This window comes from Eschrichtius robustus, chromosome 11, assembly GCF_028021215.1.
Source record: "Eschrichtius robustus isolate mEscRob2 chromosome 11, mEscRob2.pri, whole genome shotgun sequence".
NCBI lineage: Eukaryota > Metazoa > Chordata > Mammalia > Artiodactyla > Eschrichtiidae > Eschrichtius > Eschrichtius robustus.
The window spans coordinates 7,990,694-8,012,850 of record NC_090834.1 but is presented as its reverse complement, the minus strand read 5'-3'; the positions used below and the strand labels follow the sequence as shown (position 1 = coordinate 8,012,850).

The following is a 22,157-nucleotide window of genomic DNA, read 5'->3' as shown; positions in this document are numbered from 1 at the left end:
CAGAGCCTCCTCCTCAGAGGTCAGGGTCCCAGGCTCTGGGTCCCCCTCCTTGAAATGTCTAAGGTTCAGTGATTCCAGCCTCTTCCTTTGTTTTCCCAGCCCCAGCAGTTGCCACCTCCATGACACCTAAGCATTCTCTTGCGCTACTTAATTAGCAACTTTATACCCAGTTACCAATTCTTTATAGTAAGTTCTCTTCTCAACTGACTGATGGGCCTCTGTCTCCCATCTGGACCCTGACTGACACAGGTCAGAAAGAATTGAAGTTTTCTGGGGGCCGAAGGCCTGCTTCTCTTGGCCAGCCTGCAGAGAGTTCCCCTGCCTCCTCCATTCCGAGAATTATTTGGCTGCCGGTTGCCAAGGAGATGGCTGACAATTTCCAGTTGCCAAGCCTCCCACTGGAGCTCTACAGAGACATTCTGGAAACTCCCTCCTCCTTCCAGCTCCCCAGCCAGGGAACTTGGAGAATCAAGCCAGGTTGGGGAGCGGGGGATTGGGAAGAGGGGGAGGAGGGAGTAGACCAGGCCTGAAGATGGAGATAGAGGCAAGAGTTTTCCTTGAGCCCTGGCTTCCTCCACAGACCTGTGCCTGGCCTGGCTCCCCCTCAGCCCTATCCAGACAGACACCCACTGGGTCCAGGCAAGGCTCAATTCTCCAACCAGGCCCTCAATCACAGAAAGCTGTCCTAACACTGTCACTCCAGACACGATAGAAGCCCCATCGCCAGCTGGAGCAGGGAAGGGCCTGGAACATCTACAGGGGAGGAACCTCAGCCTTGCCCAAGCTTTCCTCTATTGGAGCAGCATTCAACACGCACTCAAACCTGGTGTCACAGCGCAGGCTCCAGGCTATTTCATAATAGAAATAACAGCAACACTAATGATAACAATAGCAGGGAGGTGGGTGTGAATCTCACTCCACAAACTTATGTGTGCAAGAGTATCTGTTCCTTTATTTCATTAAAATCAAATAAAGTGGACTCCATACTGGAGCCCCTGCCCCTCCCAGGGTCCCACCAGAATCCTGGAGGTTTACGAGTTACCAAAAACGGAGAAGCTTCGAACCTTGGGTCCCTTATGGTTGCTGCTGACCCTGTTGCCCGAGCCTCCAGGGGGCTCTCCACTTCTCTGCCCCCCTGGGTCATGGGCCTGGCCTTCAGATTCATCCTGTCCCAGGGACCCAGGAACCTCTGACCTGTCCCCAGTTCAGGGAAATCTCTTCCTCTTCACTTTAAGTGCCTCCAAATGCTCTTTCCTTTCTCCTGCCCACCACTTCCACTGAGAACACCTAACACGACTTTTCAACGAGTTTAGGCTTTTACAAAAACAGGGAAATGCTAACTTTGGTGTCAAGCAGGTTTTGCATCTGCCCCGTAAAAATCCCTGAACCAATGCGGAGCTAAAGACCTGGCTAAAGCTGCTTCACCGATTTTATTTTCACGGAGGTATTTTAAAGATACCATGACATCTCACCCTTGAATATCTTAGCATTCATTGAAAAAACAAATAGAAACATTGTCTTCCATAAACACAAAACTATTATCACACATAACAAAATTAACAATTTTCTAATAGTAGCCTCCTTTTGTAGGGGAAAAACTGAGACTTGGAGTAAGTCACTTGCTTGCTGTCACCCAGCTAGTGGATGATGGAGCCAGGGTCCGAACGCTGATCTGATTCCAAGGTCTGCTCTCGTTCCACCCCCCACTTCTGTACAGTGGTTTTCATGCTTTTTGCAGACCTCTCCTACTTCACCACGCAGCCAGCTCTTACAGCAACTCAGAGAAGCGGCTGGTGGGCATTACGACCACATTGTTCATCCATCAGGAAACAGAGGCCCAGAGAAACGGGGTGTCCTGCCCACAGCGGCCCAGGAAGGGCTGTTTGTGGAAGGGCACCGAGAGTGGTCGAGCAGATGGAAGGAGGGCTCGTTACCAGGCAGAGCTGGCACAGACACCAGGCCCCGAGGGGGCTCTACCTCTCCCGCCTCCCCTTCCTTCTTCCCCTGCTCTGTTCTCCCTCTCTTCACCCCTCCATCTAGGGCCCCATTCATTTCCTCTCTGGTCTCCAAGGAGCAGTTTACAAAGTGACTAAGCCGCAACCCCTGCTGGACCCTCTGTCCCTCCTTCCCCCATCCCCCCCTCCTCTCAGCCGTGAATGCAGCGGGAGCCGTGTGGACCGCGGAGCCTCTGGCCCATTTCCTCTCCAGCCTTCAGCCCGTCTCCCGCTGGGGTCCCCAGGGGGAGCCTACGGTTGGCCTCCAACAAGGCCCACGTGGACACACGTGGAAAAGCCATTTATTTCCAGGATCATCCTCTTCCTCTGCTCCAGCCCAGCTGTCCCCATCCTTCCACATTCTGCTCTGCCCAAGGCCTGGGCGTTCAGAATCAGGCCTGCACGTTGGCTCAGAGAAGCAGAGATGTGAGTGCAAGACAAGAAGAGGCCGGGAATGAGAATCCCCTGGCCCCGAGTTTAACAAGGGTCACAGTCTGGCCGAGGCTGCCCATAGCGCTGCGGAGGTTCCTGGAAAGTGAGGCAGTGGCCGGAAGCCTGGACAGTTGCTGCAGCCACGGCACTCCCTCGTCCAAGGATCGGGGAGCCCCACGGAGCTGCTGCGTCCTCTCAGAGTGCTGCGTTCTGTCCGGCCTTGCTCATGGGCCTGGGTGAGGGCCCAGCAAAGCAGTGGAGTCAACATGCCCTGGTACATGGTGGCCGGGAAATAAATGTTTACTAGACTGATAAACAAAACCCTAACAGTACGTAACTGAGAAAGATTTTGAGTCTTCTTGTCAGAGAGAAGGAACTTAGCGGTTCCATGGACCCCTGGCCAGTCAGAGGTGACACAGCTTCAGGTGGGTGGGGACAGAATGGAAGGGGCCCAAAGGTGGGGAGCCAAGTGGGGCGTGGGAAATGAAGCCGTCAGGGGAAAGAGCGGAGAGAATTTGAGCGCATTCATGAAACGCGGACAGCAGTGCTGTCTCCTGGAGGGTGGAAAACACACGGCACATCCAGCACACGCCTGGCAATGGTTGGGAACTCAGATTACCATCCAGGTAGAGAAGAGGAGGGCTGGACATGCTGTTTCAAATATTGGATGACTCTCATTTGGAAGAGGGATTTGAATAGTTTTGCAAAGTTTCATGGGAGGAACTCAACCCCTAGGATAGATGTGTCAGAAAAGCAGATTCCAGTTCAACCTAAACACAAAGAGGGCAAGAATGAGCATTGACTGAACGTGCACTGTGGACCATGGGCTTAGGAGGTGCTGGATGTGTGCGGCTGCATCTTCTCTGTCCAATACCCTGAAGAGGTCGTTACTATTACGCTCGTTTTAAAGATGAGGACGCTGAGCCTCAGAGCAGGCGCGTTGCTTGCCCAGGGTCGTGCTGCTAGGACACCGCCCACTTAATGCCGGCTCCTGGACACGTTCCCCTGTGAGTGGGAAGCTCAAGGGCAGGGTTGCTTGACCCCGTAAGGTGGCCCCATGAGATGTAGACTCCCCTGGGCAAGGAATCTAGGCTCTTCCTTAGTTGTGACCTCTCCCCAATGCTAGATGTCCATCAGGGCTCCAACCCCCAACCTCGGGCATCTAGGACCACCCCCTTCTGGGTTCCTGAGTCTCGGGGAAGGGAGGGTTATTCTCCCGAGACCTATGCTGGTTGCTCAAGAAACGCACCTCTTCCTTTTCTTCCTACCGGCCTTGGGCGGTTGCTTGTTCCCAGGTGAGTATGGAAGCCCAGTCATCCTGGAGGTCAGGAAGGCTGGGAGAGTGTAATTGTCATCTAACTTTACTCTCACACTTCACCCTCAGGGAGCAAAGTCACCAATATCGGGGTTCAAGGGGTGGCCCCGAGGCAATGACAGGTAAGCTCGATTTTATCCCCAAAGCCAGGAAACAGTCCTGAGTTTCATGCGTGATGTTCAGTCTCTCTTGTTCTCTGGGAACAATCTGGGGCACCCCCAGGGCATCTCTCTCTCCTTTGCTTGTGTCTATTCTTTGTAGGCACTGAACAACCACCCACCACCCCAGGTTCGGATCCTGCACAAGAATCCACGGAGGCTCCAGTAAACATCACCATCACAGTGACTGCCACACCATGAGGCCTCAAGGGGAAGGTGCCAACACGCTTAGGGGAGAAGGTGGGGATGGGAACATCCCCTCGGTCATACTGAGTGTTCAAGCCAAGGTAGCTAAGACCCCAGCTACCCCTTCCCACTGAATATCCGGCTTTTACAACCAGCACGAGGCTCAACTGCAGGGCCTCTAAATGACTTGATTATGAGACAGGTCCTGGCCCAGCTTGTGGAAGACAGAGGTGGAAAGACGAGGAAGACACACGACTGGGGAGAAGACCAACCGGCTGTCCGAGGGCAAGTGAGAACCACGGTGCCGGGAACAGTGTCTGGTGCCGTAGGAGCGAGCTGCCTGCTTCCACACCAAGTCCGTGAACTGAGAAATCCCTTGATAAATCACACGTGACGCTCTCACCAGTGGAGGATTATTCCGATTGCAGCTCCCACAGGGAAAGGCTGACCTGGCTTCAGCTGGGTCCCAGGTTTCCCTACTGGGGGGAAGCTAGGAGATGGGAAGCAAGATCTGCAGGCATGTGTGCCCTTCATTCAACTCTAGCAAGAGATGTGCTCGTCTAGTTCTTTCCACATCCCAAGTTCCTTCCCTAAGAACACGAGCTTCTACTGTAGGACCAGCTGAATCAGGGCTGGTAGCAGAGCCAGGTGCCCGGGGCCTTTGTCTCCCTTTCACCTTTCACGTAGGAATAGCACCGAGCCTGTCGTTGTCAAAGGGCCTCACAGTTGCTAGACCCCGGAGTCCGTGCCAACAAGACGGGACAGGGCTCTTGCCACCAGGCTTGGGGAGCTGGCTGAGAGGGGACCCGGGCGAGCCAAAGTCACACTCTGTCAGCCGCCAGCATGACTCACTGACTCCAAGCGTGTGTCTGACATCTGGGTGAAACACAAATGCATGCTTGTTCCACTGCCTGGAAGAGTCAGCGGAGCTGCCTCCGCAGGGGACTCAGATGAGAAGAAACAGCAAGAGAGCCGAGGGATGATCCTGCCAGGAATCAGGAAAGTGGCGCCTGAGAGGAGACAGAAAACTGACAGAAACTAAGCTCTCCTTAGGTTCTCACAGATTCAGACTTTATTAGAAGAGGGGTTTCAAGTTCCCTCACAGCTCTCAGGACAGGGGCTGAGGTTCAAGGAAGGCTCTTTTAAATCTGGGGAATACAACAGAACAAGGCCTCACCCCATGCAAAAGTCCCTCTTGGCTTTCTGGTCTAAGCAGCCCAGACACTTTGAGTTTTTCAGGGCAGTAAAGCAAAGCTGCTTCTTGAGACTAAATTTCAACCCTGGGGTTCATAGGGACATCGCTCTAGGTAAACGGTGAAAATAGGTGAGGTCTCAGAAGGGACCCCTCTTCCTCACTCTCCTCCTGCTGCTTCTCTCCCACTTCTTGCTTCCTTCCAAAGAAATACCGAGTTCCCCTAAGGGAGTCTGCCTGCTTCGACAGAGCTCCTTGGTGCACGTATTTTCCCAGCCTCCCATAAAATACCTGTCCTGGATCTTTTACCTTCAGGGCCTGGATCTCTGCAGTCAGAACAGAATGGATTAGCTCACTGGGCTCTGGGATGTGCATAGGGGATTTTCAGGGGAGGACAGGGGTCCAAAAAATGTCAGGCTGAGATGTACACCCACCCCAATCACAGGCTATAAGCAGCTTTACACAAACAGGGAGCAATCAGAGGATCCCCATCTTCACATGCTACTCTACATGAAAGCAGCATTCTCTTTTAATATAAAATCAAATCGACAAAATAAAACCTGTCAAAGCTACATCATTTAAAATATGTACAATTTCAAACATAACATTACCACTTTAAGGAAAATAAAACATACTTTTCAATATGATACAAAAACATGCATCTTAAAAGTCATTGCTTTAAAAGAGAGCAACACAGATGAAATTCAGTTATAAAGTTAACTTCTTGGCAGTACTGTAGCTGGAATGAGAGTTGCATCACAATCAGCTTAGTAAGGATGTATTGGTCCTCGAGGACTCATTGAACAAAAACAAAACCCAGAAAGAGATGCTTTTTCTAAAGACCACTTCAGAAGGTTTAAAACATTGCCATTTCACTTACATCTTGTAGAGCACCCATCACCAGACGATCAGTGCATAACCAAAAGAAGGAAAAAAAGGAGCTAGTGAAATTACATAGTAGGAGTGGGGGGAGTTTTATGCTAAAACAAAGACTCACAGTGAATTCTAAGAGGAGAAGGAACACGAAGAGGCCTGACGGATTACAGGATCACTATTACGCTGAGAGAAGGTCAAATTCCCGTGCGGGGCTGGTAGTGAGGGGGGTCATGGAGAGAAATGAGGGCTCCGGGAAGACCAGGCAATAAGCTCAGAGCTCTGCCCATGGAGGACAGAGGCAGCTTCTCTAGTTGTGGAGTTAGAGCATCCGAGGAATCCCATGGCGGGGCGGACCAGGGCTTACAGAACTGGACCAGTTCCATCAGGAGAGTGAACCACGATGCTTTCGGAAAGCAGTATGGAAAAACGGAAGGAGCTCAGATTACAGCTCCAGGTAAGTTCAAATGCAGGCTCTGTGGCTCACCTGTGTGACCTGGGGACTTTACCACCTACTTTGTAGATGTGTCTTAACAGTAAGATTTGAGATAGCAGTCACAAGCACCAGCACAGTGCCTGGTACACAGCAGTTACTTCACAAATGTTAGAGCCATCGCCCACGCTGTACTTTCCTCTGACTTCCTGGCAAGTGACATTAGGGCAGGACTGTTTTGGGTGACGGTGCAGGGCTAAAAGTTCAGAACAACTCATGGTTAGAGAGCACTCATAACTCCTAAACATGAAGGCAATTATATATATATTTATATTTATATATCTCAATATATAAAGGCATTTTTTTATAAATAAAATACAATAAAAGGGATAACACTTAAAACAGCGTTACTAATAATATAAATAAAGCAGTCCACAATGAGATTGCCCTAAAGGTAAAGTTGTTTTCTCTTCCTAGTGGACAAATCCCATATTCAAAGTCAATCTTTAAAAGCAGTTTATGACCTAAGGCTCATGCTAATACACCTCTGTTTCCTGAATCAAAATGACTGCCTACAAACATTTACTCCCCAGTTTTCTAAAACTCCCTTTGTGACTGTATTGCCGTAACTTGACTGGCAAACACAGGGTATGTCTTTATGTTCTGTGTGCTAGGACTTTGTCCTTTGCTAGCCACAGAAGCGAGGGTCACAGCTATCCCCCTCCAAAGCTAACTGCGTCTGAGCAACATGAAGAATAAATCCAGTATACTACAGGCATGGACGTCTGGAATGGAGAACTTGACTCTGCAGCATCCCTGATACCCGACTATGAAATTATATCCACTACATTCTACTCAAAGTAATCCTTGCATAGTGACCTAGCTCACAACGCACATTCCACTAACAGTTCTATTTATAAAGTATATAGACATATGTAAGGGGATATTGATGCATTTATATAGAAAGTCGATTAGTACGGTATTCTAGTCTATTTCACTGCAATTGTTGGGAAACTGTAAAATTTTTCCACTTATGCTGGAATTGCTTGACTCTTAGGTAGAATCTGTTTCTTCCCCAAAGGGATGCACAATCCAGAAAAGAGCAGTGATCTATGAAGCTTGACTCAAGCTATTAAATACTCTTAGAGTGTTGTTTTGTTTTGTTTTAGATGTGGAGAAGAAAAGCCTTCCAACGGCAGCTGCAAATGTCCTTGTCACTCAGAGGCAGCAATAATTGTGATGTATGAGCTCTGCTAATCAAAGCTTTAGGTGCCTGTTTGTTACAACGATGACATTCAGAAAAAACGTCTGGAAACTTCAAACCTCCAGATTCTTTTCTGACACTCCCATCTTCCAGGTATTGCCCAAGCTGGAAATCAGAAAATATCGATTTTCAGGGGCTGTGGCACCATAACACATCCTATACTAATGGGAGAGCTTCCGCCGAGATAGTCCCCCTGGAACCTTCCCTTTTTTCTTAAAATGCAGATCTTTCTCTTCCAGTCACTACTTGAAAGTCTTATTTTGCTCTTACTCTTAGAAACAGTCAAAAAGAGCCCCATGGTGACCATGTTATAAACAAATGCGATTTTAAATTTTAGTAGGCATTCTTTTTCTCTCTGGCCTTGGCTCCCTTTCTGCCTTCTGCAATAACCCAACCAGACTTAACCACCACCATGTCCATGACACTCTTTGTGATTAGTGCCTAGAAAGCTGGACATAACTTGTGCCCATGTGCAGACAGTCTACAGGTCAACTATCACTTCTGTGGAAGGCACTCATCAAATTCACAAGACATCTGCTGTTACAAACATCAGGCTAAAACTGTGGTTGACTACAAATGTTCTCAGGAAGTCTGATGACATGATAGTGAAAGACAGCTTTCCATCTGAAAAGTTCCAACGGCCTGTGCAATTCTCTCTTAGCTGAGTCAGCCAATAGGTGGGATCCTTGTAGGAGGGGCTCTTACTGTCGCTGAGGCTCTTGGACAACGTGGAATGATCCCACTGTTCTCATATGATTGAAAACTATGCCAAACCAGGTTGTTTACTACTGAGGGGGAGGAAGAAATAGGGAGGGAAACTTTTAAGGCATAAATAATATAAAAGGGCACACATTTTAAGATACATTCATATGACATTACTACTACAAAAAATAAATAACGATTTTTCTCTGAATTGAATTAATGTCCTTCACACAGTCCATCCCCAGGCCTGTTTTGTGCAGTTACTGGCTTGAAGTGGAAACATCACGAGGCACTGCCACATCCTCAGGTTTCCTGGGATTGCTGAAGGACCCCTGAAGGGCTGTCTACAGGAATGCCAGGAGGAGACCATGGTGTCTTTTCAGTGCAGTCCTTTGAAACAGGTGGCAAAATAAGAGGATTCCAACTTAAAATTTTGTTCTCTGTTTCTGAAGGCACACAGCTGTCTCCTGAAAAACAAAGGTTTGGAAGCATTATGAGATGATAAAGGCTGATTTTTATCAAAGCAGTCTACAGACATTACCTTGAGCAATAAAGAAAGAATCATGAGCAAAATCAGAGCCCAGTTACGTTTAGTTTGAATTTGAGGGAGACAGTAGGTTTAAAAGGTTTAAAATAAAGTTGAGCTCTCATGAACAGTTATACAATTCATCTCAGGGTTAAAGGAAACCCCTTAAAAGCCCCAAAATTACCATCTTAAAGAAAGGCTGCAACTCCAGAATCAATTCAAATGAAAAAGCTCAGGATCACAAAATGCATCCTTCTAGCAAGTCTACTTTCAGGTACAAACTGAATCAAAGCCTAATTGGATTTATTTTCCAAAATGTTCTCAGGATGAACAACCTGAGATGAATGGTGTGCATGACAAAATTTCAAAGAACTCTTTATCGGGTCAACTTTTTTTTAAGTATCCAATACCCCCCGACCCAATATCTAAGAAATACGTGAGTTGATCACAGAGAGAACATTCTGAAAGCATCACCTTTCCTGATACAGTTCTTAGTTAACTGAAGACTACCTAGAAACTTAAGATTTATAATGTCTTGCTGTACCTCTGTTGAACTCTGCTGCAACTTCCACACAATCAGAGTTGGTCTCATTTCTTTTGTCTTGACAGCAAATGTGCTGAGCAGGTCTTCGTGCCTTGTCATCTTTGATGCCCTCCTCAGGTGACTGACCACAGTCGGGGACTGTGGAAGCCAGACATACAGGCATCTTCATGTGAATGAGGGGCATCATTTCCAAACCATCCTGAGGATAAGGTGCTACCACTGGGACCACAGGAAGGGGGCTGCCGCCCAAAGTGCTGCTGGTTTTGGTGAAACACCTACAAAGGGTAAACCAAAAGAAATAGAATTGTATCCAGAGGGATCAATAATTAAAAGTCACTCATTTTGAAATATCGTTTGGTATTTTGTATTCACAGATTCTTGAGAAAGATTGATGCTTAGAAATAACTAAATGATTCACTACTATGATTTGAAATATCAAAAATTAGAGTTAAAGTGAAATACAACAGGAGAATGCATCAAAAAGCAAACCAATTAAGAATGGAACTGTATATGATGACCTATCCCATGTTTCCTTTGCCTTAGTCCACTGTCAGAAGTTGTCTTCATAATTAAATAGCTCCAGAATATAGCACACAGACGGAAAAGGCCATCCGTGCTGGAAGGAATGAAAGAAAAAAAGAGGAAGAGGACAGAAAGCTAAGAAACTTATGGCCACATGAGAGAAGTGACCTTATGAAAGCCAACAAAAACACACTGTTTTGAAATCAGATACGTTCCCTCTCACTCTTGGAAAAAAACACTACAAGAACTAGACACTCAAAATCCAGGTTTTATTTTTCCATTTTTTTCTTTGCAGAATTAATTGCTAGAGTTTACTAGTACTGAGCATTCACTTCATTTCTGCCCTACTTTTATTTCTTGCCTTCATCCAAGATATGTGTTTTCTCTAATTTTTTTCCTTCCTGTTCTTCAGATTGGATCATTTCTATTGATCTTCCAGTTCATTGACTCTTGCTTCCATTTTCTCCAATCTGATTTTAAGCCCAATCAGTAAATTTTCCATTCCAGTTATTTATACTTTTCAGCTTTGGAATTTCCATTTGATCTTTTTAATTGTTTCTATTTCTCAGATGAAATTCCCCATGTGAATTCATTGTGTGTATATCTTCAAGTCCTTGAGCATATTTGTAACAGCTGCTTTAAAGTCACTGTCTACTCGTTGTGATATCTGGATCATCTCAGAGTCTGTTTCTATTGACTATGTTTTTCCCTTGAGTAAGTATCACATTTTCCTATTTCTTTACATGTATGGTAATTTTTTTTTACTGGATTTTTCCCTCTGATTTTCTGGTTGTTCTGTTGGCCTCAAACTCCATCCTTCAACACCTTCAGTTTGTGTTCTTGACCCAAGACTGGAGAATGCCCTCAGGCAAAAACCCATAAACAAATGTCACCCATTGTCTTTCAAGGTTAGATTTATTCAGTTTCTGCCTGTTTCTGGTTACTCTACAATACTTTCAGATTGTCCAATTTCATCATTATTTCCTGTGGATGATCAAGCTAGTCCATCATTAGCAGAAACTGGAATCTAAGAAGTATTTACATATAAAATAAAAATATTTTTTATTTATAAAATTAGGAGTGAGGAAAGTCTGGAGAAGACATTTCATTTGGCTTTGATCTGGGTTTGTTAGGTAGGAAACACACCAGGACTGACCAGTAGTATGATGGAGCTAGGCATGTTAGGGAATAAAGATAAGAATTCTTTGGACTTCCATCCTTTTAACATGGGATGGTATGTTTCTGGAGCGTAAGAAAATCAGTAAAAGGAAGTCCATGCAACTGTTACCAGCATTTCTGTTGGTTCAAGTTATTAGAAATACCAAATCCTAAGCATGAAGACTCGGAACCTGAAAGAGAATAAGACGTCTGTCAGGAAACCAAATCCTTAATTTAAATAAGTCCAACTTTAATTTCAAATAGAGAAATATATTCACTATATACTTAGTAGAATTCAGATACCAGTCACCTGGCATGAAAGCAAAGTATGTCTGTCAGGTATTCATCTGCACAGAATAATTTGACTACAGCGTTATCTGATATGACTGTAATTTTAACTTTTAATAATACAGGAAAGATATATACCTGATTGAAAGAAAATCTGTGTTCCCATGCAAGTGTTAAGGCAGTCAAACGTGGAGGGAGCACTGGTGTGGAAGAAAGTTTGTTGGAGTCAGAATCAAAGCCCTGCGCTGGACAGATCACGACTCCAGGAGAGCGTGGCATTCCTTATTGGTCTGCTATACATTTTATTCAACTCTGAACTTAAAATTTCTTTCCGGGGCGCTGACGAGGGTGAACACGAATCTCTTGACATACATTTAAAAATGTCCATGTTATCAGTCTCTTTTTTCATTAGTCTCTTCCACTGTCTCAATACCCAGGGAACCTGAAAATCCCCCTGAATGTATTCAATTCATGAGAATCCACAGACTCTTAACAGGGTAACTCACCCAAAATGTGGGGCAAGTCCAGGGGAAAAATCTTCTTGTTTTTACTGTTTTTTGTTTTTTTCTTTTTTGGCCGTGCCGCATGGCTTACAGGATCTTAGTTCCCCGACCAGGGATTGAAGCCGGGGCCACGGCAGTGAAAGCGCTGAGTCCTAACCACTGGAGCGCCAGGGAACCCCTGGAAAAATCTTTTTGCATTCAAACTACTACTAATGAGAATTTAATAGATATGATATATCTACAAATAACGTTACTTAGAAGAACCCTTTATTCTAAAACCATTTGCTGATACTTTCTAAATGTCAGACACTGTGGTAGACACTGAAAGTATAAAGATAAATACAAGAGGTTCCAGCTCTCAGTCTAGCGGAGGAGAAAAAGTAAACAAATGGTTACAATATAATGTAGTAAGTGTAATATAAGAAGGTATAAAAGATACTGGGAGCACTCAACTTTGAGATGGGTTATAGATGTATAGCTGATGAGAACAGGGTACTTCCCACATTCCAGCTAGAGACCAGTGTGTATTCTTCCACGCTATTTCAGACTCAAGTGTCTTATAATTGAGGAAATTACATTAGATGGCAATTGTGGATTTAGAGAGTAAGAAGGATTCTGATTTCAAAAAACCATAAATATCTCTGGTCAGGGGAATCTATATGGCTACCATGATTCGCTGGAAATCATTCTTAAAAATTAAGTTCCTGGCTTCTGGCTATGGCTGATTAGTTTATATCAGAACAACTCTCCTGCCAAAAGCAACTTGGCAACTAAAAAAGATGGAGAAATTTTAGTTTAAATCTGTCAAAATCATCAGAGAGCTACTCCAGCACTTAAGTGGCTGAGATTCCAGAAAGAAGGTAAATGTGAGCTTCAGCGCCACTTTTCCTCATGAGGCATCTTCCCAGTTCAGTGCAGGATGAAACACTAAGACGTCAAGCAGGAAGTGGCTACCGAACTGAGCAGAACTTCTGGCAGTTTCCTGGGGCTGGGAAGACAGAAATTGGAGTTCAGAGCCTACCAAAGAGAAAAGGCCCAGTAAACACCCGAGGCTTTCCATTGGGACTCTTGAAGGGTTACATTGTAAAAATAACAGTGAAGCAGGAATAGACAAGGCTTTTAAAAAGACTGAAACTCAGCATTAAATCAGCTCAATCACTAATTAGGTTAAAACGATCTGCCCCTTGCCTAACTGCCTGCCAAAAGCAAAACTAAATCCTTTCTGGGGCAAGAAAACATCTTCCAGAGCCTCTATGAGTTTTTATATGCAATGTCCAGAATTCAATAAAAAATTACCTGGCATTTCTGGAGACAGAAACAAGAGAAAACTAAGTGATGCAGATATTGAGTTAGGAGACAAAGATTTTAAAAGAACTGGATGAACATATTCAAGAAAACAGGTGACAAGATGGAGAATTTTAACAGAGACTTAGAATCTAATAATAATTATTATTTGGAATTTCTAAACTAAAAAGTAGAATACCTAAACGAAGAACTCAATTCATGGAGTTAAGACCAAATTGAACACAGATGACTAGAGGTTTACTGAACATGAAGCGTGTCTCTGCACGGTCCTCAGACTGAAGCACAGACACAAAAGGATGGAAAATATAGAAAGAAGCTTAAGAGGCACACGAGGCATAGAAAAAAGCTCAAAAATATATGCAGGCACACCTCATTTTATTATGCTTCACTTTATTACACTTCGCAGATAACGCGTTTTATACACACTGAAGGTTTGTGGCAACCCTGCGTCAAGCAAGTCGATCAGCGCCATTTTTCCAACAGCGTTTGCTCCCTTCTGTCTCTGTGATACATTTTGGTTAACTCTCGAAATATTTCAAACTTTTTCATTATTATTATATTTGTTATGGTGATCTGTGATCAGTGACCTTTGACTGTAGTTGTTTTGAGGTGCCACAAACACTGTGGTCTTATTTTAAGAAATTGCCACAGTCATTCCAGCCTTCAGCAACCAGCACCCTGATCAGTCAACAGCCATCAACATCGAGGCAAGACCCTCCACCAGTGAAACGATTAAGACTCACTGAAGGCTCAGATGATGGTGAGCATTTTTTTTAAGGAATAAAGTATTTTTAAATTAAGGTATGTACATTTTTTTGGACATAATCAAAAAATTCATGTGACTCACTTTATTGCAATATTCAATTTATTGCAGTGGTCTGGAACCAAACCCCCGATATCTCCAAGGTATGCCTGTAAAGTTGGAATCTCTCTGAAGGACAGAAAAGAGAGAATGGGATAAAAGCTATATAAGGAGAGATAAAGGCTAAGAATTTTCTAAAACTGATGAAAGTTCAAGCCACAGATTTAAGAAGTTCTATGAACCCCAAGCAGAATAAATACAAAGAAAATTATACTTTCAAATGTGAATAATTAAACTGCTGGAAGCAAAAGTACAAAGTGAAAATCATAAAAGCAGCCAGAAGAAAAAGACGTTATCACCTTGAAAGGGAACAACAGCTGTATAGATGATTCTTCAATAGAAACAATAGAAGCAACAAAATAATGGAATGACATTGTTAAAGCACAAAAAGAAAGTAACTGCCAACCTAGAATTTAATGAACAGTAATAAATACCCTTTGAAAAGGAAGATGAATTGAAGACATTTCCAGACAAAAAATCTGGGAGAATATGTAACCCTCAGACCTGTACTACAAGAAATACTATAGGGAATTCTTCAAGTTGAGGGAAAATGAGTACCAGCAGACAACAGGAAGAAATACAGAAAAATCTACAAACCATAAACGAGGGATAGGGTGTGGAGAAAAGGGAACCCTCCTACACTGTTGGTGGGAATGTAAATTGGGGCAGCCACTGTGGAGAACAGTATGGAGGTTCCTTAAAAAAACTAAAAATAGAGCTCCCATATGATCCAGCAATCCCACTCCTGGCCATATACCTGGAGAAAACCATAATTCAAAAAGACACATGCACCTCAGTGTCTATTGCAGCACTACGTACAATTGTCAGGACATGGAAGCAACCTAAATGTCCATCGACAGATGAATGGATACCGAAGATGTGGTACATGTATACAATGGAATATTACTCAGCCATTAAAAAAAAGAATGAAATAATGCCATCTGTAGTGACATAGATGGACCTAGAGATCATCATATTGAGTGAAGTAAGTCAGACAGAGAAAGACAAATATCATATGACATTGCTTATATATGGAATCTAAAAAAAAGGTACAAATGAACTTATTTACAAAACAGAAATAGAGTCACAGATGTAGAAGACAAACTTACGGTTATCAAGGGGGGAAGGGGGGGTTGGGATAAATTGGGAGATTGGGACTGAAATATATACACTACACTATATAAAATATATAACTAATAAGAACCTACTGTATAGCACGGGGAACTCTACTCAATACTCTGTTATGACCTATACGGGAAAAGAATCTAAAAAAGAGTGGTTATATGTACATGTATAACTGATTCACTTTGCTGTACACCTGAAACTAATACAACATTGTAAATCAACTATACTCCAATAAAAACTGGTTAAAAAAATAAAGAAGGGATGAATAGCAACACAGGTGATGTTGGGAGTTGTGACTAAATATATCAACTGCAAAAAACAGTAACTGTATTGTCTTAAAGGATTTTAAATATTTATAGAATTAAACCACATGACAAAAATAACAAAACACTGGGGAAGGAACTGGAGTTAAAATGTTCTAAAGGATTTTATTGTCTAGGGAGTAATAAAAGTACTAATGCACGTTAGACTCTAATTAAGATCATAATGTCCAGCACCAAGCACACAGTAAATGGCACATGGTATGATCTCAAAAATGGTGACTAAATAAATAATAAACATTAGAACATCAGACTTTTTAAATAACCTTTTCTGTAAGCAAGTAAATTTATTATCAAGGAGCAACAATTAAACTAATTGGTCAAGATACCTTATAACAGACCATACCTAAAACTAAGATAATACACGTAGATTAAAGTGAGAATGAACCACGGGACTTCCCTGGCGGTCCGGTGGTTAAGACTTCATGCTTCCACTGCAGGGGACACAGGTTCGATCCCTGGTCAGGGAACTAAGATCCCGCATGCCGCTCGGCACGGCCAAAAACGTAAAGTGAGAATGAACCACACACTTACCCCTTAAGATTTTTGTACCACAATAGTAGTTATCTCTGCCCTTGTTCAATACTAGCTCTGTTGTTCGGTTTTTCTTCTACCTCGTGGCTTCGAAGTTCTCTGACTTCAAATTCAGTCTTCTGGAGGACGGGCAGTGCCTGTCCTAGGTGGCAGAGAAAGCTCTTAGTGAGACAACGGAGCACAGTCAGGCACTTAATGAAATCCCCAATCATGATGTAAAACAAACTAAGTGAGCTTCCGGCTTGATGACATTCCATTTCTCTGCAGGAATCTGGAAGTAATACAAAGGTGCTAGAAACCTGAAAGACAAAAGAGGATCAGGTCAGAAAGAGAAGTTTTCATTTAAAGAGGTAAAGTTAAGGTGTAGGAAAAAAATATACTTGCCAGAATTTGAAACACCAGGGCAGTTCCCTAAACACAAGATATTATAAGTTAATAATTGGCTTATATAGATCTAATACGAATTTAATTTCATAATGCTGACATAAAATAATCAAGACTCACCAGATAAGATGCCTTAAATTCTTCTGTTGTTTCGTTCCTTTCAGTTTCTTTTCTGTCCTGCTCATTTCTTTAATTTAAAGCAAAGGACAAGATTTTTAAAGGAAATCTAAGGGCAGTCTAACAGTTTTGAGTGTAGAGCACTTTCGTGAGAAAGAAGGTGAACTACCTGGATGGGACAGGACCGAGGGATGGTCAGGACAGAAGAGCCAGGGCCAACCACAATGGATGGTAATTAAAGAGCTGATACTGTCACCTGGTTTTATGTGCTGGGACTTAACAAGCAGAATATACATATGTTTGAAAAGAAATTACAGATATTTAGCAAGAGAAAAGTGCAATTTCCTATTACGTATTCTTTAGCAGCTATTTTTCAGGTAAATGATATAGAAAATCACAGCAGTGCATACTTTTATTCCAAACTGTGACTCTCAATTAACAGGGTGGTGCTGGTAGTAACATCGTCATTTGAGTTAGACTGCTAACGTGATTATAACCCAAATTTCAACATGATAAACCGAACTGATTTAAAATTTTCTAGTACACCGAACCCTAACTCACAATCGTCGGTAATTAACCACATAGATAACCAAATATAAAAAATTCAGTCACCTTACTTTTAGTTCATTTATGGATGTCTACATGTGTTGACATAAAAATGGCTTCAACTTGGGGGCTACATGCTAAGACATAAGCACAGAGGACATAGTCGATAAAAAAGGAATATAATACCTGTTCTGAATATAATTAGGCATATAACATGTGAAACAATTCTTTTACTGATAACGCTTTAATTAAAATTTCTTTTTTTAAAAAAAACTGTGGCTTTATTTATTTATTTATTTTTGCCTTGCTGAGTGGCATGCGGGATCTTAATTCCCTGACCAGGGATCGAACCCATGCCCCCTGCAGTGGAAGCACAGAGTCTTAACCACTGGACTGCCAGGGAAGTCCCTAAAGTTTCTAAAGCAATCAGATAATCACAAAAATAATACCTGTATATACGTAAATGTAAGAGACCCAAATCTATAACAAGTGAGAGAGAGAAAAGGGCAAATGTCTGTGTCTGCAAATGTATCACATTCATTAAGATGCTCTTATAATGCACATCTTACAGTTTACATGATAACAAAGAGCTTGTAATTTTATTATCTTAGGCTTCTCAAACAATCTTTCAACTGCAGTTACTATTGGCTTAACGTGGGGTGAAAGTTTTCACTGAGTTGTCTCTGGCTCAATGAAACGACTTTTCCTAATTTTAAAACATTGAGTAAATAGAACTCTGTGCATCTTGCCACATACAAAAATCTGTGCTGTTTTGCAAGAATTCAGGTAGTCTGGGACCTGTTAGTTTATTACTAAGACATCTTTTAGTAAACAGGAGAGGCCTGTCTGACCAAGCTGTAAGATAGGAGAATGACTATTATAGAGTCATAAAAATAAAATATTCTTTCACCAACAATCTGAATAGCACAGACTAGGAAATAAGAAATTGGAATAGCAGCATAGAATTGTTCTTGAAAGAATACATTGCTTTAGTATTTGACTAAACATATTTTGGACATTCCAGTAAAACTACATAGCACCTCCAAAATATTTTGCAGAGAAGTATCCCATTTCTGATTACACAGCTGAATATTTGTTAAGCATGATTATGTGCAGAATAACTCTGATTAGATAATTATATACATTTTGCCTTAAGTTTCCTCTTTTGATTATCCCTGGAGGGCAGGGACTAACTACCCATGAACCTCTTGAATGTGTGATACTTATTTTCATGAATGTGCTTCATGAACATCTCCTGAAATGCTTTCATCTTGGTGGTGGTTTGTTTTAATATTCAGCTCACCCCTGCTGTTTCCTCTTGCCCCTGTGTCTGTCATTTTGCTGACTTAGCCCTTATTTTGGGGAAGTCATCAGTAACTGTGCAACAGAACCCTGATGACATTCCTCCAGGGCCCATAAAGTTTCTCCATTCTCACCGTACACTCTTTGTTGGATTGCTGCAGTGACCCAAGCCTTGCAGTGGGAATTTCCTTTTGGGAACTAGTTTCTTGGTGACTGTCACCCAACAACATGTTGGGTGACTATAAATGACTGAGTGTATTACTGAACATGACAAGTTCACTCACACACACACACACACACACACACACACACACACAATCCTACAAATAAAAGACCAAAAGTACTAGTCTAACCACGTGACTCCCTGACAACAGGATTGGGTCTCCACATCAAAAGTAGGAGATATGTAACTCAAAAGGAAGGTACTGATCAATTAAAGAAATCAGACATAGTTCTTTCAATATTTTTCTTAGGGAATCAGGCTGATTACCATAGATGGAAGAGAATCCAAATCTTAGGCTTTGTCGTGTTTCCTTCCTTTGGTTTTATGGCTAGTTCTGAAGTAGCTGAGTAGACAGGGATAGATGGTTTAGTCATAACAAATTAACCTGCTGCAGGGAAGAGTCTAGGTGTCCTGGATAAGCAGTTGTTTTCATACTTAACAAACCAACTGGGTAGACCAAACTCTAGGTCTGAAAGAACTACTACTATAATGAAATGTTTTCATATTCATCTCTAGACACTATTTTTACTTGAGTATATCTGACAGCAGTGGAAGGTTTCAAGTTGGCGAAAGAGCACCCCCAAACCCAACAATACAAAGACTTCTAAGGTGATCATTATGTAAAAACTCGGAGGTCATTTATAATATCTATGTGTTCTAAAGCACTATTCCGAATAGCTTTATTTCTCCTCTTGACCAACAGCCAGGTATAGATAGTACTTTTCTTCCCAGATGGATTATATACATTTTTCCAAGCTGATTTTTACTTGGCTACTTCCTGCCCATTTCCAGTCTCTCTAGGACCCTTAAAGTTAATTTTTTTGTTCCCTCCTGATGGGACCTCTCAGTTTGTTCATCTGTGAATTTCATCAGTGTCCTCTCTACTCTCTTACAAATTATCAAGACTGATGGTAAACAGACCAGATTTAATGTCAATCCCTTCCCATTAAACTAGCCAAGCAACTGACAAACCCCATTTGATTACATATCCAGAACTGCACTACTGCTTTTTGAATTGAGGAGAGGAGGTGGGTAGAAAGCTATTGATTTATTTGATTAAAATCTGTTTAACTCTTGCAGTGCCCAAATTGCACAAGACTCTCAGTTGAGTCTTTTGTGTAGGGGGCTAGCTCCCTGAAAAGCCTCGTTAAATATGCTTCTTTCTAGCTGTTCATAGGGAGCTATTACATGCTACTCTCAAACCTGAAAAGCTCACATGGACTGAACCCAGTGAGGCAGGCAGTCTTCTACAAATGCCACAAAAGCCCTAGAAGCAAATGAAACTCCACAGATTGCTGGAGTGCACACGCCCCTCTTATCTGTTGTCAAATCTGCATGTCAATATGCCAGTTTAGACAAGAAAAGCAAACTTTTCTATGACTAAAATAGAAGGATGATAAAAGGCGCCTCAGGTTGGCAATGACTTGCTTCTTAAAAGACCACTCTAAGAAATACATTCAAGTTTAAACCTAAGAAGGCAGAAAAAAACAAACTGGGGTGGCAGGACACAGCGCAGGCAAGATTGCACGTGGAAAGGCCTTCGTCAGTTCTCAGGCACCTGTGGACTAAGACAGCTGCCCTGGGTCAAGGTGAGTTTGATGAGGCACCCCTGGGGTCTAAGGGGATGAGTCCCAGGTGTGTGAGGGGTAGACAGGTATAAGCTCTCTCCTGCAGTGTTTCCTCGTTCAGTGACGGCATCCAATTACCTGGACACCATCCTTGACACCTCCCCCTCTGCTGCCTCCTCACACAATTACTCATGTCTTTTTTAAAAACTGCACCTCCTAAATCTCTCCAACCCACCTACTTCTCTCTGTATCTACTGTAGCTATCTTAGTGCACTATTTCTCGTCTGGACTACTGCCACAGCCATCCAACTGGTCCCCTGTATCCTTTCCTGCGCCATCCAATGGATTCTCCAAACTCTATCCTCCGGAGTGCTCTATCACAATGTTCTTTACTTAAAATCTTTCACTGACTCGCCATGGCTCCGTACCATCTGATTTCACTCATCTTCTACCTCTGACCCTTTCGCTTACTAGGTTCCTGCCACGTTAGCCTTCTTTAAGTTCTGTGAGGATTCCGGCATTCTGCTTTAAAGATTTTGCATAAATGGTACCTTGCCTTTGCCTGGAAAGCTTTAAACCTATCCCCATTCTCTTTTACCTAGTTTTACCAATTCTTCAGACCAAAATGTCACTTGCTTAGGGAAGTCTTTCCTTTCTACTACATTCTTTACTTTGTCTTTAAAGCATCCAGTTTTAATTATATATTCATCTTTATGATTATTATGTCATTTTTAAAAAAGATATGTCTCCCCATCAAACTATAAGCTCAGTGAAGGCAGGGACAATGCCTGTTTTGCTCACAACTGTAGCCTCAGGACCTATCTTGGTGCTTGGCCCACTGCAGACCTTCAACAAATGTCCGTTGAATGAATAAATGAATGAATGAATCCTCTTTCCCTTTCGCTCTCCTGATTTTCACACCCCTTTCCTCATCTCTTTGAAGATATATCAAGGCAATAAGCAAAAGATATAATAAAAGAGAGGATTATAAAAAAGATGTCTAATCACTTTAAATACTTAAGAAATAGGGACTTCCCTGGTGGTGTCGTGGTTAAGACTTCGCCTTCCAATGCCAGGGGTGTGGGTTCGATCCCTTGGGGAGCTAAGATACCACATGCCTCAGGGCCAAAAAAAACAAAACATAAAACAGAAGCAATATTGTAACAAATTCAATGAAGACTTTAAAAATGGTCCACATCAAAAAGCTTAAAAAAAAAAAAACTTAAGAAATAAAGCAAACAAATACCTTAAATAATTAAATATATAAAAATAATCAAACTGCCAAGGTTGTTGTCTCCATTGGTGATCCCACCTATTCTTAAATTCTATCACTTTGATACAAATGACTCTGAAATATAGAGATCATTGTCCCAATCTAACCCCTGAACCCAAGACCAGCATTTTCCTGTGTCTCCTTGACTTAGATACCCAATTGGCAGTTGAAACTCTAAAAGCCCCAAACCAAATTCATCACCTTTCCTCCACACATCATTTTATTAAGTTTCTTATTTCTATGGCTATCACCATGGCAACTACCAGGTCATTTGTGTTTGAAACTTTCTATTCATTTGAACCTCCCATTTTTTCCCAGATCCCGATCAGTCAATGGCCAGGTCCTAAAGATTCCAGCTCTAGAATCTCACTTTTCTCTGCCTTTCCACCCCCATTCCTTGCGTGAAGCTAAGGCCTTCATTACACAAGTAGTCACACTGGTCTCCTCCCTCCAATCCTACGAGTGTACTGACTACTACCATTAACCAGCTTATTATACACATCTTGCA

The 22,157-nt window shown here is 42.6% G+C and overlaps 1 protein-coding gene across 8 annotated transcripts in view; it reads right to left on the bottom strand.

The window, feature by feature from the left end:
* Nucleotides 1-5,134: 5,134 nt before the first annotated feature.
* The window catches only part of CDON (cell adhesion associated, oncogene regulated), a 102,930-nt gene continuing 85,907 nt past the window's right edge, over nucleotides 5,135-22,157 (bottom strand). For 7 of the 8 annotated variants that reach the window (XM_068554359.1, XM_068554358.1, XM_068554356.1 and 4 more), the window contains 2 exons: nucleotides 9,620-9,894; nucleotides 5,135-9,016 (listed from right to left, as the gene is read on the bottom strand). In XM_068554359.1, the coding sequence (XP_068410460.1) occupies nucleotides 8,853-9,016; nucleotides 9,620-9,894 (439 nt within the window). In that variant the 3' untranslated portion in view covers nucleotides 5,135-8,852. Of the gene's footprint in view, nucleotides 9,017-9,619; nucleotides 9,895-12,379; nucleotides 13,079-16,236; nucleotides 16,379-22,157 lie in introns of those variants that run through there. The other variant, XR_011075352.1, reaches the window with a different exon arrangement.